General features: G+C 42.5%; 1 protein-coding gene across 1 annotated transcript in view; it reads right to left on the reverse strand.

Annotated features, from left to right (window-relative positions):
• Positions 1–6,011: 6,011 nt before the first annotated feature.
• Positions 6,012–15,039, reverse strand: part of LOC132379115 (ferroptosis suppressor protein 1-like) — a 28,386-nt gene continuing 19,358 nt past the window's right edge. Inside the window, exons 7-8 of the mRNA XM_059946695.1 lie at positions 12,302–12,502; positions 6,012–6,255 (exon numbers count right to left, since the gene is read on the reverse strand). Coding sequence (XP_059802678.1) covers positions 6,101–6,255; positions 12,302–12,502 — 356 coding nt within the window. The 3' untranslated portion in view covers positions 6,012–6,100. The remainder of the gene's footprint in view (positions 6,256–12,301; positions 12,503–15,039) is intronic.

Here is a 15,039-nt window from a genome sequence, read left to right on the forward strand (position 1 = left end):
ATGAACTGGCCTCAACTGTTTCCTGTGGCAGAGGATTCCACAGATTCACCACTCTCTGTGTGAAGAAGTTTTTCCTCATCTCGGTCCTAAAAGGCTTCTCCTTTATCCTTAAACTGTGACCCCTCGTTCTGCATTTCCCCAACATCGGAAACAATCTTCCTGCATCTAGCCTGTCCAATCCCTTTAGAATTTTATACGTTTCAATAAGATCCCCCCTCAATCTTCTAAATTCCAGTGAGTATAAGCCTAGTCGATCCAGTCTTTCTTCATATGAAAGTCCTGCCATCCCAGGAATCAATCTGGTGAACCTTCTCTGTACTCCCTCTATGGCAAGAATGTCTTTCCTCAGATGAGGGGACCAAAACTGCACACAGTACTCTAGGCGCGGTCTCGCCAAGGCCTTGTACAACTGCAGTAGAACCTCCCTGCTACTGTAATCAAATCCTTTTGCTATGAATGCCAACATACCATTTGCCTTTTTCACCACCTGCTGTACCTGCATGTCCACTTTCAATGACTGGTGTACAATGACACCCAGGTCTCGTTGCATCTCCCCTTTTCCTAATTGGCCACTGTTCAGATAATAATCTGTTTTCCTGTTCTTGCAACCAAAGTGGATAACCTCACATTTATCCACATTAAATTGCATCTGCCATGAATTTGCCCACTCACCTAACCTATCCAAGTCACCCTGCATCCTCTTGGCATCCTTCTCACAGCTAACACCGCCGCCCAGCTTCGTGTCATCCGCAGACTTGGAGATGCTGCATTTAATTCCCTCGTCTAAATCATTAATATATATTGCAAACAACTGGGGTCCCAGCACTGACCCTTGCGGTACCCCACTAGTCACTGACTGCCATTCTGAAAAGGTCCTGTTTACTCCCACTCTTTGCTTCCTGTCTGCCAACCAATTCTCTATCGACATCAATACCATACCCCCAATACCGTGTGCTTTAAGTTTGCACACTAATCTCCTGTGTGGGACCTTGTCAAAAGCCTTTTGAAAATCTAAATATACCACATCCACTGGCTCTCCCCTATCCACTCTATTAGTTACATCTTCAAAAAATTCTATAAGATTCGTCAGACATGATTTTCCTTTCACAAATCCATGCTGACTTTGTCCGATGATTTCACCTCTTTCCAAATGTGCTGTTATCACATCTTTGATAACCGACTCTAGCATTTTCCCCACCACCGATGTCAGACTAACCGGTCTAAAATTCCCTGGTTTTTCTCTCCTTCCTTTTTTAAAAAGTCGGGTTACATTAACCACCCTCCAATCCTCAGGAACTAATCCAGGATCTAAGGAGTTTTGAAAAATTATCACTAATGCATCCACTATTTCTTGGGCTACTTCCTTACACACTCTGGGATGCAGACCATCTGACCCTGGGGATTTATCTGCCTTTAATCCCTTCAATTTACCTATCACCACTTCCCTATTAACATGTATTTCCCTCAGTTCCTCCACCTCACTAGACCCTCGGTCCCTTACTATTTCCGGAAGATTATCTATGTCCTCCTTAGTGAAGACAGAACCAAAGTAGTTATTCAATTGGTCTGCCATATCTTTGTTCCCTATGATCAATTCACCTGTTTCTGACTGTAAAGGACCTACATTTGTCTTTTTCTTTTCACATATCTATAAAAGCTTTTACAGTTAGTTTTTATGTTCCCTGCCAGCTTTCTCTCATAATTTTTTTTCCCCTTTCCTAATTAAGCTGTTTGTCCTCTGCTGGTCTCTGAATTTCTCCCAGTCCTCAGGTGTGTCGCTTTTATTTGCTAATTTATATGTTTCTTCTTTGAACTTGATACTATCCCTAATTTCCCTTGTCAGCCACGAGTGCACTACCTTCCCTGGTTTATTCTTTTGCCAAACTGGGATGAACAATTGTTGTAGTTCATCCATGCAATCTTTAAATGCTTGCCATTGCATATCCACCATCCACCCTTGAAGTATCATTTGCCAGTCTATCTTAGCTAATTCACATCTCATACCTTCAAAGTTACCCTTCTTTAAGTTCAGAACCTTTGTTTCTGAATTAACAATGTCACTCTCCATCTTAATGAAGAATTCCACCATATTATGGTCACTCTTACCCAAGGGGCCTCACTCGACAAGATTGCTAACTAACCCTTCTTCATTGCTCAATACCCAATCTAGAATGGCCTGCTCTCTAATTGGTTCCTCGATATGTTGGTTCAGAAAACCATCCCGCATACATTCCAAGAAATCCTTTTCCTCAGCGCCCTTACCAATTTGGTTCACCCAATCTATATGTAGATTGAAGTCACCCATTATAACTACTGTTCCTTTATTGCACGCATTTCTAATTTCCTGTTTAATGCCATCCCCAACCTCACTACTACTGTTAGGTGGCCTGTACACAACTCCCACCAGCGATTTCTGCCCCTTAGGGTTATGCAGCTCTACCCATATCGATTCCACATCCTCTAGGCTAATGTCCTTCCTTTCTATTGCGTTAATCTCCTCTCTAACCAGCAATGCTACCCCACCTCCTTTTCTTTCCTGTCTATCCCTCCTGAATATTGAATATCCCTGGATGTTGAGCTCCCATCCTTGGTCACCCTGGAGCCATGTCTCTGTGATCCCAACTATATCATATTCATTAATAACTATCTGCACATTCATTTCATCCACCTTGTTACGAATGCTCCTCGCATTGACACACAAAGCCTTCAGGCTTGTTTTTACAACACTCTTAGCCCTTATACAATTATGTTGAAAAATGGCCCTTTTTGCTTCTTGCCCTGGATTTGCCTGCCTGCCACTTTTACTTTTCACCTTACTACTGTTTGCTTCTACCCTCATTTTACACCCCTCTGTCTCTCTGCACTTGTTCCCATCCCCCTGCCACATTAGTTTAAAGCCTCCTGAACAGCAGTAGCTCCCCCTAAGACATTGGTTCCAGTCCAGCCCAGGTGCAGACCGTCCTGTTTATACCGGTCCCACCTCCCCCAGAACTGGTTCCAATGCCCCAGTAATTTGAATCCCTCCCCCTTGCACCATTTTTCAAGCCACGTATTCATCTGAAATATCCTCCTATTTCTACTCTGACTAGCACATGGCACTGGTAGTAATCCAGAGATTATCACCTTTGTGGTCCTACTTTTTAGTTTATCTCCTAACTCCCTAAATTCACCTTGTAGGACCTCATCCCGTTTTTTACCTATATCGTTGGTACCTATGTGCACCACAACCACTGGCTGTTCACCCTCCCATTCCAGAATGTTCTGTAACCGCTCAGAGACATCCTTGACCCTTGCACCGGGGAGGCAACATACCATCCTGGAGTCTCGTTTGCTGCCGCAGAAACGCCTATCTATTCCCCTTACAATCGAATCCCCTATCACTATAGCTCTCCCACTCCTTTTCCTTCCCTCCTGTGCCGCAGAGCCACCCATGGTGCAATGAACTCGGCTGCTGCTGCCTTCCCCGATGAGACATCTCCCCCAACAGTATCCAAAACAGTATATCTGTTTAGGAGGGAGATGACCTCGGGGGACTCCTGCACTACCTGCCTACTGCTACGCTGTCTAGTGGCCACCCCTTCCCTTTCTGCCTGTGTAGCCTTTACCTGCGGTGTGGCCAACTCACTGAACGTGCTATTCACGACTTTCTCACCATCGCGGACGCTCCAGTATGAATCCAATCGCAGCTCCAGACGCTCAATGCGGTCTGCCAGAAGCTGCAGTTGGACACACTAGTCGCCAGGGACATTGGAAGTATCCCTGATTTCCCACATGCTGCAGGATGAACAAACCACGGGGCTGAATAAACACAAGAGATTCTGCAAATGCTGGAAATCTAGAGCAACGCACACAAGATGCTGGAGGAGCTCAATAGAACAGGCAGTAGCTACGGAGAAGAATAAACAGTGGATGTTTCAGGCCGAGACATTTCATCAGAACTGGAAAGGAAGGGGGAAAAGCCAGAATGAGAAGATGAGGGTATGGGAAGGAGTACAAGCTAGGGGGTGAGGGGTACAGCCAATTGAGGGATGGGGGAGGGAGGGGCAGAGTGAGAAGCTGGGAGGTGTTGGATGGAAAAGGTGACCGTTTGAAGAAGAAGTCTCATAGGAGAGGAGAGTGGACCTTGGGAGAAAGGGAAGGAGGAGGGAAACCAGATGGGCAGGTGAGAGTAGAAAAGGGATAAGGGAGCCAGAATGGGAATGGAAGAAGATTCACAGACCATTGCAGCACAGAAAGGGGATCTTTGGCCCATCAAAACCTGATTGCATTTACCCTACCCATACCACTCATAATTTTATATACCTCTACTAAATCTCTCCTCATTCTCCAAGCTCCAGGGGATAAAACCCTAATTTATTCAACCTTTCCCTATAGCCCAGTTCTTCAAGTCTTGGCAACATCCTTGTAAACTCTTTCTGTACTCTTTTCAATCTTCTTGATATCTTTTCTGTAGGTAGATGTAAAAAACCGCACAGAATATCCTAAATTAGGCCTCACCAATGTCTTACACATCCTCACCATCCTAATTCAGAAGCTCGTTGCATTGATCTATGAAGGATAATGTTCCAAAAGCTTTCTTTATGACCACATCTACCTGTCAAGGCACTCTGAAAGAATTATGGATCTCTCTGTTCCACCACACACATCAGCGCACAACCAGTTACTGTGTTTGTCCTGGGTTGGTTTGCCTTCCCAAAGTTCACACTTGTCTGCATGAAATTCCAACTGAGAGGGGAGAAATTACTGGAAGATATATAACTGTTTGAAAGATTGGGGAACTGAGGAACACAGAAAAGATGAGATGCATAGGTGATGCATTTTGTGAGATCAAAAGGAAGAGGAAAGCACAGGAAATGGAGCAATGAGGGATCTTGGAATGCAAATCCATAGCTCTCCAAAAATGGTAAGGAAGGTGGATAGGTTGTTAAAGAAGTACATGGTGGGGCATTAATTATAAAATTAGGCAAGTTATGTTGCAGCTGTATGAAACTTCGATTAGGTTGTATAAAATTCTGTAGTTTTGAGTGAAGGCCTGGTCTCCATACTATAGGAGGTTTGGTGAGGTTTTGGAGAGAATGTGGTGTGGGTACACCAAAATGTCACCTGGATTGGAGTTTATTAGCCTTAAGAAGAAGTTGGAGGAAGTTGGATTGTTTTCACTGAAGTGCCAGAGTCTGAGGGATAGACTAAAGTTTAGTTTTATTTGTCATTTGCGCATCGAAGCGTTGAAACATATAGTGAAGTGTGTAGTTTGTGTTAACAATAACCACAGTCCGAGGACGTGTTGGGAGCAGCATGCCAGCGTTGCCATGCTTCCAGTGCCAACATGGTATTATAGCATGCCCACAACCAATCCTACCCCACTCTTTGTAACATGGGAGAAAGTAGTGTCACAGTTTGTCTTCTTCTGCAGATTGATTTTTTTGACAGTCTTTGTGTGTAGTTTTCCATTGATTTGTTCTACAGTGAATGTCTGCAAGAAAATGAATCACAGGAAAGTATATGGTGACATTTACATACTTTGATAATAAATTTACTTTGAACTTTGAACTATGTAAACATATCTCCTTTTTATGTGAAGCAATGTGATATTGATGCTCCCTATCTCATATTCACATCTGTATTACTATATACAGTATATATATTTATGAAAGTTGCATCTGGATGCATTTCTAGTCCACAAAACCTTTATTCATGCTTTTTCCTTTTAACATTTTTCCATCACCTTTTCCCCTTGCAATTATATGTCCATGCTAAAAATGCAAAGTCCAGTGGTGCGAATTTTGAGCAAGTCAGTTTTCAGTTCTCAGTCTATGGATAAACGTTTAGGCTCCAACCATTTCCATCCAGCTTCCCAAACGGATTAAAATTCTAGCAAATTTTAAAAAAATTGGACAAGGTCTAGGAATTTTAAACGAGCATGGATTTATACCTGCATACTCTGGCCCAAGTGTCTCTGACCTTTATTATATAACACAAACTTTATGTATAAAATTTAGAAGGATTCCGGAAGAAGGATATAAATATTAGGCACTGGGTCACTGAATCAGACAGCCTGGAAAGGCAGAATCTATTTATATACTGCAGGGATTAAATTTCATCATTTTGGCATCTTTTGGTCCATTTTTTTCCAGCTTGTTTTAACCAGTAGGTCCTTGCTCTTGACATAAGTAACAATCATCTTCCCAACGTTGCAGCCACACATCTGACCAATGCCATCGTTCCGGCCCATTGTCACCATCATGTAAGGAGCACCTAAGATCAGAGAAGTGTACACCATCAATCACCAAGATCATGAAAATAAATGACTTCTATTATTCAATTTCCTTTTGATGTTCTATATGCAGAAGCATCTATGATAGATCCAGGATGGTTCGAACAAAAGCAAGAGTGGGGATGACAGGAAGAACTGGATCAGCCCATGATTGAATGGCGGAGCAGACTTGAAGGGCTGAATGGCCTACTTCTGCTCTTATATCTTATGGTCTTAAGAAAGGATGGAAGGTGAAATGGAGTGTTTATAATCAGATCTTAAAATGAGAATTAATGTTGGTGTATTATCTCATATTCTCATGGGACATAAAAATAGACCATTATCTGTGCTGGCTCTCGGAGTTTCCCCACCGATCTTATATTCCTGCACATCAACTCTCTCCAGAACTTCCTACTGCCCACTTACACCAGGGTCAATTTCCATTTGGCAATTAATCTGCCAGCATCTAACGGAGGCTTAGGAAGAAATCAGTTCATGTGATCAGAGAGAGCTTAAAGATTCCACATAGATTGCACCCGAGGTCAGGTTCAAACTGCTGCACCTTCATATCTTCCAGATCATAAGCTGGTGATAGTGAACATCTTCCTAAAGACAGTCAGTGTTGTCTGTTGTCGAGATGGTTCTGCAGGGAAAACTGGGTGGCACTGTAGCGTAGCTCTTAGCATAATGCTATTACAGTGCAGTGACCTGGGTTCAATTCCCACTGATCTCTGTAAGGAGTTTGTACATTTCCCCCATGACTGTGTGGGTTTTATCCGGGTGTCCCAGATTCCTCCCTTTCCTGCAGCTGTTGGAAACCCAAAGCCACACGCACAAAATGCTGGAGGAACTCAGCAGGTCAGGCAGCATCTGCGGAAATGAATAACAGTCAACGTTTTGGGCCGAGACCCTTCACCAGGGCTCCCTATTTTGATTGTTTAGTATATCTTATTCAAGCAGCAAAGAAAATTCTCCCCAGTAATTTCTTCACTGCTAAGTTCACAAGTTTCCTGTCACTGCAAAGTGCAGTTTATTCACTTATCTTTTATGGCAAAACCACAAAGAGTTAAATTTTTTATATGCTTGAAATCTATTACAGTATTTTGGTGTACTGCCATGTACAGTGTATAGGAACTGCACACTAACAGGCTATAGTAGGCCAAATCTTCTGGGTAGCTCCTCAATGTAGGTCCGTCTTGCTCTAGCACCTTCATTAAAATTTCCTCAGTTTGGTTGGCCTGTCTTGCTGCCTTGATATTTGAAGTATCACCATGGCCTAACAAGAGCAGCTATTATTATCAAGACTGAAAAGGAAGGGGAAAGAAGCCAGAACATGAGATTTGTGATCGTATTCCTTCTCATTTATTATAATGGGCAGCATGATAGCCTAGTGGTTGGCACAACGCTTTACAGTAGCATCGACCCAGGTTCAATTCCCGCCACTGTCTGTAAGGAGTTTGTATGTTCTCCTCCATGACTGTGTGGGTTTCCTCCGGGTGCTCCAGTTTCCTTCTACTGTCCAAAGATGTACCAGTTGGTAGGTTAGTTATCTTGGGATTGGACTAGGTTTAAATCCTTTTTTGCTGGGCGGCGTGGCTCGAATATCTTATTCAGCATTGTATCTGAATAACTGAATAAATAAAGTTCCAGTGCAAATAATCAATGTCTGTTCATATTTAACATAGGGAAATTGCTACCCAATTAACAGCTGTTGAAATGCTGGCTGGTTTTATTAACCCTGAGGCAAAGTTATTACTGAATTAAACCAACTTTCTAAGCACATAAGGGCAATTCAGCCTGAAAGCATCCAGTCTAACTGTCTAAAACCCATATGAGGTAACATATTTTCTCCTCTTCCTTTCCTGCTGTGTCTAACTATGTTCCTGCCTTAGATCCAGCTGGATTCCTCACTGGGGCCTTTATTCCCTCTTGATCCATGGATATCCTTTCTTTTTCTACCTCTAAACAAGCATCCTAAACTTTGCCAAAACCATGTGCTCTTCGCCCATCATCTCCAGTACATTCTGACTTAGGATGGCTTGTTAGAGTCACTTCTAATGTTCTCATTCTTATCTATAATTTCCCTCCGTGACCATACCCCTCCCTACCTCTACGCTGCTATCAGCCAAAGTACCCTCATAGAAAACATGGAAATAGGTGCAGGAGTAGGCCATTCGGCCCTTCGAGCCTGCACCGCCATTCAATATGATCGTGGCTGATCATCCAACTCAGAACCCTGTACCTGTTTTCTCTCCATACCCCCTGATCCCTTTAGCCACAAGGGTCATATCTAACTTCCACTTAAATATATCCAATGAACCAGCCTCAACTGTTTCCTGTGGCAGAGAATTCCACAGATTCACCACTCTCTGTATGAAGAAGTTTTTCCTCATCTCGGTCCTAAAAGGCTTCCCCTTTATCCTTAATCTGTGACCCCTCATTCTGGACTTCCCCAACATCGGAAACAATCTTCCTGCATCTAGCCTGTTCAATCCCGTTAGAATTTTATACGTTTCAATAAGATCCCACCTCAATCTTCTAAATTCCAGTGAGTATAAGCCTAGTTGATCCAGTCTTTCTTCATATGAAAGTCCTGCCATCCCAGGAATCAATCTGGTGAACCTTCTCTGTACTCCCTCTATGGCAAGAATGTCTTTCCTCAGATTAGGGGACCAAAACTGCACACAATACTCTAGGTGTGGTCTCACCAAGGCCTTGTACAACTGCAATAGAACCTCCCTGCTCCTGTACTCAAATCCTTTTGCTATGAATGCCAATATACCATTTGCCTTTTTCACCGCCTGCTGTACCTGCATGCCCACCTTCAATGACTGTGTACAATGACACCCAGGTCTCGTTGCATCTCCCCTTTTCCTAATCGGCCACTGTTCAGATAATAATCTGTTTTCCTGTTCTTGCAACCAAAGTAGATAACCTCACATTTATCCACATTAAATTGCATCTGCCATGAATTTGCCCACTCACTTAACCTATCCAAGTCACCCTGCATCCTCTTAGCATCCTTCTCACAGCTAACACCGCCGCCCAGCTTTGTGTCATCCGCAAACTTGCATTTAATTCCCTCGTCTAAATCATTAATATATGTTGTAAACAACTGGGGTCCCAGCACTGACCCTTGCGGTAACCCACTAGTCACTGCCTGCCATTCTGAAAAGATCCCATTTACTCCCACTCTTTGCTTCCTGTCTGCCAACCAATTCTCTATCCACATCAATACCATACCCCCAATACCGTGTGCTTTAAGTTTGCACACTAACCTCCTGTGTGGGACCTTGTCAAAATCTAAATATACCACATCCACTGGTTCTCCCTATCCACTCTACTAGTTACATCTTCAAAAAATTCCATAAGGTTCGTCAGACATGATTTTCCTTTCACAAATCCATGCTGACTTTGTCCGACGATTTCACCTCTTTCCAAATGTGCTGTTATCACATCTTTGATAACCGACTCTAGCATTTTCCCCACCACCGATGTCAGACTAACCGGTCTATAACCGGTTCCACCAATATTTTGTGTGTGTTGTTGTTTGAATTTCCAGCATCTGCAGATTTCCTCGTGTTCGGTCTATAATTCCCCGGTTTCTCTCTCCCTCCTTTTTTAACAAGTCGGGTTACATTAACCACCTTCCAATCCTCAGGAACTAATCCAGAATCTAAGGAGTTGAAAAATTATCACTAATACATCTACTATTTCTTGGGCTACTTCCTTACACATTCTGGGATGCAGACCATCTGGCCCTGGGGATTTATCTGCCTTTAATCCCTTCAATTTACCTAACACCATTTCCCTACTAACATGTCTTTCCCTCAGTTCCTCCACCTCACTAGACCCTCGATCCCTTACTATTTCCGGAAGATTATTTATGTCCTCTTTAGTGAAGACAGAACCAAAGTAGTTATTCAATTGGTCTGCTATGTCTTTGTTCCCTATTATCAATTCACCTGTTTCTGACTGTAAAGGACCTACATTTGTCTTGGCCAATCTTTTTCTTTTCACGTATCTACAAAAGCTTTTACAGTCAGTTTTTATGTTCCCTGCCAGCTTTCTCTCATGATCTTTTTTCCTTTTCCTAATTAAGCCCTTTGTCCTCCTCTGCTGGTCTCTGAATTTCTCCCAGTCCTCAGGTGTGCCACTTTTTTTTGCTAATTTATATGTTTCTTCTTTGGACTTGATACTATCCCTAATTTCCCTTGTCAGCCACGGGTGCACTAACTTCCCTGGTTTATTCTTTTGCCAAACTGGGATGAACAATTGTTGTAGTTCATCCATGCAATCTTTAAATGCTTGCCATTGCATATCCACCATCAACCCTTGAAGTATTATTTGCCAGTCTATCTTAGCTAATTCACATCTCATACCTTCAAAGTTACCCTTCTTTAAGTTCAGAACCTTTGTTTCTGAATTAACTATGTCAGTCTCCATCTTAATGAAGAATTCCACCATATTATGGTCACTCTTACCCAAGGGGCCTCACACGACAAGATTGTTAATAACCCTTCCTCATTGCTCAATACCCAATCTAGAATGGCCTGCTCTCTAGTTGGTTCCTCGACATGTTGGTTCAGAAAACCATCCCACATACATTCCAAGAAATCCTCTTCCTCAGCACCCTTACCAATTTGGTTCACCCAATCTATATGTAGATTGAAGTCACCCATTATAACTGCTGTTCCTTTATTCCTCAGTGGCCACTTTATTCAGTACACCTCCTTGTTAATGCAAATATCTAGTCAGCCAATCATGTGCCACTCAATGCATAAAAACACGCAGACATGGTCGAGCTGTTGTTTAGGACAAACATCAGAATGGGATGAAATGTGACCTAAGTGAGTTTGACTGTGGAATAATTGTTGGTGCTTGACAGATAGGGTTGTTTATCTATCTCCTGGGATTTTCACGCACATTAGTCTCTACAGTTTACAGACAATGGTGTGATAAACAAAAAGCCATCCAGTGAGTGGCAGTTCTGTGGGTGAAAATGCCTTGTTAATGAGAGAGGTCAGAGGAGATTAGCCAGACTGGTTCAAGCTGTCAAGTAACTCAAAAAACCATGCAATGCAACAGTGGTGTGTAGAAGAGTATCTCTGAACCCTGAAGTGGATGTGCCACAGTAGCAGAAGACCATGAATATACATTGAGGGGCCATTTGGTTCCAACAGTTTATGCTCCCCTTCCATCTTCCTTCATCTAAAGTGTGACATCCTAACCTTATTTATGCCATGAACCCATATCATTAACATGGACCCCAGGTTGGGAACCCCTGAACGTCTATCAGCAAGACCCTTCTCTTGCGTATGCTACTTTGAACTCCCCGTTAATGCATCCATAATTTTGCCCGTCGACTCTGTGCCAGCATGCACCACCTATTGACAATAATCCCATTTTTTATTCTCGCCACATTCCCATCAACTCTCCCCAGATTCTACCATGCACCTATAAACCAGGGACAATATACTGTGGGCAACTAACCTCACAATCTGCATATGTTTGGGATATGAGAGGAAACTGGAGCAGCTGGTGATTGAGAACGTAGAGTGAGTTTTCAAACTCCATGGAGGCAGCATCTGAAGTCAGGGAAGAAACCAGGTCTCTGGCACTGTGAGCCACTTGTCCACTGTGCACACTATTCTGAAATGATTCCAAGTTGAATTTCTTGGTGACTATTACCCTGATGGCCTCTGGTTAAACTCTTCCCCACAAGTCAAAGCATTACGTCTATATCCATCAAAACTTTGTAACATTTCAAAGATGCTTGGCTTCCTTTTATCATACCAGCCCAGTCTGTTCATCTATTCCTGATGCATATTCCTTTGCAAATCTTCTTAGCTTTTCTACAACCCCTACATCCTGTGTACAATGTGACAACCAGAATTGTACATGGTCTTCCAAATGTTGTCTAAGGTTTGAATAAACTTTAAGTAAATAATCTCCCTGTACACTGTCATGAGCAATTTTGCCATATAAATGATGCTATATATATGAAAGTTGTTTTAACCTTTTGGAGTTTGTTTCTGACATATCTACCTGGTTTGTACAGTTCCATAGGTTCATGTTTAAGGCTGTGGATGATATTTTTCACACATGTATTTGCTTGGAACTCAGCAGTGTAAGCTGATTTATGTTCATTGACATGCGCACAGTCTCCTATCGCAAAAACGACCTTCATTCCCCTCACATTCAAATGTTCATCGACTATTATTGCATCATGTTCAGTGAGGTTATCTCCTGTGGACAGAAAAACAGAGTCATTCAAATCACACCTCTCATAATCCCCATTCTATTGTAAATCTTAGTGGTTACTAATCAAGGGTGGGGAGTGGGGAAATTTGCCGAGACAGGCACTGTGATTGTTCCAAAAAAAATTAGCCAGGCTCCTTTACACATGCATGATCCAAGCTAATAGTAGCCACTTAGGTCTGTATGCAGTGTAGACTGGACTAGGAAAATCTCCCTCTACATTTCAGTAAGAAACTATCAGAATCAGAATCTGGTTCAATAGCACTGGCACAGGTCATGAAATTTGTTGTTTTGTGGCAGCAGTACAGTGTAGTACATTAAAAATCTATAAATTACAGTAAGAAATATAAATGTGTGTATACTGTATACATATTTCTTATTGTGTTGTCTGAATTAAACTGCTGCTGCCATTTCTCTGCCCAGATTTCCAAACTGTCTATATCCTGCAATTATCCTTTGACTACTGTCCTCACTATTCATAACTTTTTTCCTGTCATTTCAGACTTACTAAACAGACCACATACATTTTCTTACAAATAATTTCTGTGCGTTACAAACCATTGAGATCCCAGCACTGATCCTTGTGGAACACCACTAGTCACAGACCTCCAGTAGGAATAACACCCCTGCACCATTCCCCTCGGCCTTCTATAGCCAAGTTAATTTTGAATCCAAGATATCAAGTTTCTATGGATCCCCTTTGCTTTAATCTTCTATATCAGCCTAACATTAGAGGTGTATAAAATGATAAGGATCATTAATAGATTGGACAGCTAAATACTTTTCCCTAGGGTGTAAATGACCAATATGAGGGGCATAACTTTAAGGTAATTGGAGGGAAGTATAAGGGGATGTCAGAGGATAGGTTTTTTTTACAGAGAGAGTGGTGTGTACATAGGGGTGGTTGTAGAGGCAGATACATTAGAGACATTTAAGTGACTGTCAGATAGCACACGGATGATAGAAAAATAGAGTGCTATGTGGGAGGGAAGTCTTAGATTGATCTTGCAGAAGGTTAATCTGTTAGCATAACATTGTGGGCTGAAGGGCCTGTACTGTGCTGTAACATTCTATGTTTTATTAGGGGCCTTGTCAAAAGCTTTATGAAAGCTCATGTACACAATATCCACTGCCCTGCCCTCATGAATTATCTTTGTCGCCTCCTCAGAAAAACTCAATCAAGTTAGTAAGACGTGACCTGCCCTGCACAAAGCCATGGGAGTGTAATATTATGATTGCTAAAAATCAGAAACAGGCTCTTTATCCCATCAATTACGGTATATATTGGCTGCTTTATTGACATAGACAACCTGTTTCAGAGCCACTTCTCACATTCCCATGTGTTTCTGATATAACGTGAATGTTAATATTATCAGTAGCTTCAGACTGAAATAAAAGACAGGTGGAACTGTAACCCCATATACCCCAAATAATCAGACTTAACAAAGGACACTGTTAGCCTCAATTCCAAGAACACTAATTGTGTAGGGTTATTGGATTGTTTTAATTGGTTGGAGAAGGAATAACTTTTGTATCTTTAGATAGAAAATAGTGTCACAAGGCAGACCATCCATTCTCTGTGTCCTCCTCCATCTTCTCTTGCAAAACTTCCAACCATCTGGGACATTTTGTTTAAATTGAGAATGATCAGACTTGGCCCTTTTGATGAACAATCAGTACCCCTGAGCTTAACTAAGCATCTGAATCTCTTGCAAAGACACAAAATGCTGGTGGAACACAGCAGGCCAGCCAGCATCTATAGGGAGAAGCACTGTCGATGTTTCTGGCCGAGACCCTTCATCAGGACTAACTGAAAGGAAAGATAGTAAGAGATTTGAAAGTAGGAGGGGGAGGGGAAAGTGCAAAATGATAGGAGAAGACAGGAGTGGGTGGGGTGAAGCTGAGAGCTGGAAAGGTGATTGGTAAAGGGATACAGAGGTGGAGAAGGGAAAGGATCATGGGACAGGAGGCCTAGGGAGAAAGAAAGAGGGAGGGGAGCACCAGAGGGAGTTGGAGAACAGGCAGAGTGATGGGCAGAGAGAGAAAAAAAAGGAGGGGGAGAAACACTAAATATATCAGGGATGGGGGTAAGTAGGGGAGGAGGGGCATTAATGGAAATTAGAGAAGTCAATGTTCATGCCATCAGGTTGGAGGCTACCCAGCTGGTATATAAGGTGTTGTTCTTCCAACCTGAGTTTGGCTTTATCTTGACAGTAGAGGAGGCCATGGATAGACATATCAGAATGGGAATGGGATGTGGAATTAAAATGTGTGGCCACTGGGAGATTCTGTTTTCTCTGGCAGATAGAGCACAGGTGTTCAGCGAAACGGTCTCCCAGTCTGCGTTGGGTCTCACCAATATATAAAAGGCCACACGGGGAGCACCAGACGCAGGATTCCACACCAGCCGATTTTCCAGCATCTGCAGATTTCCTCGTGTTTGCTCTTGCAAAGATCTGTTCTTTAGCTAGACTGATTTGAAAGGAGCTGTAATGACCTGAGCCACCATGACCATATTCTTGAAT

This window comes from Hypanus sabinus, chromosome 21, assembly GCF_030144855.1.
Source record: "Hypanus sabinus isolate sHypSab1 chromosome 21, sHypSab1.hap1, whole genome shotgun sequence".
Taxonomy (NCBI): Eukaryota; Metazoa; Chordata; class Chondrichthyes; order Myliobatiformes; family Dasyatidae; genus Hypanus; species Hypanus sabinus.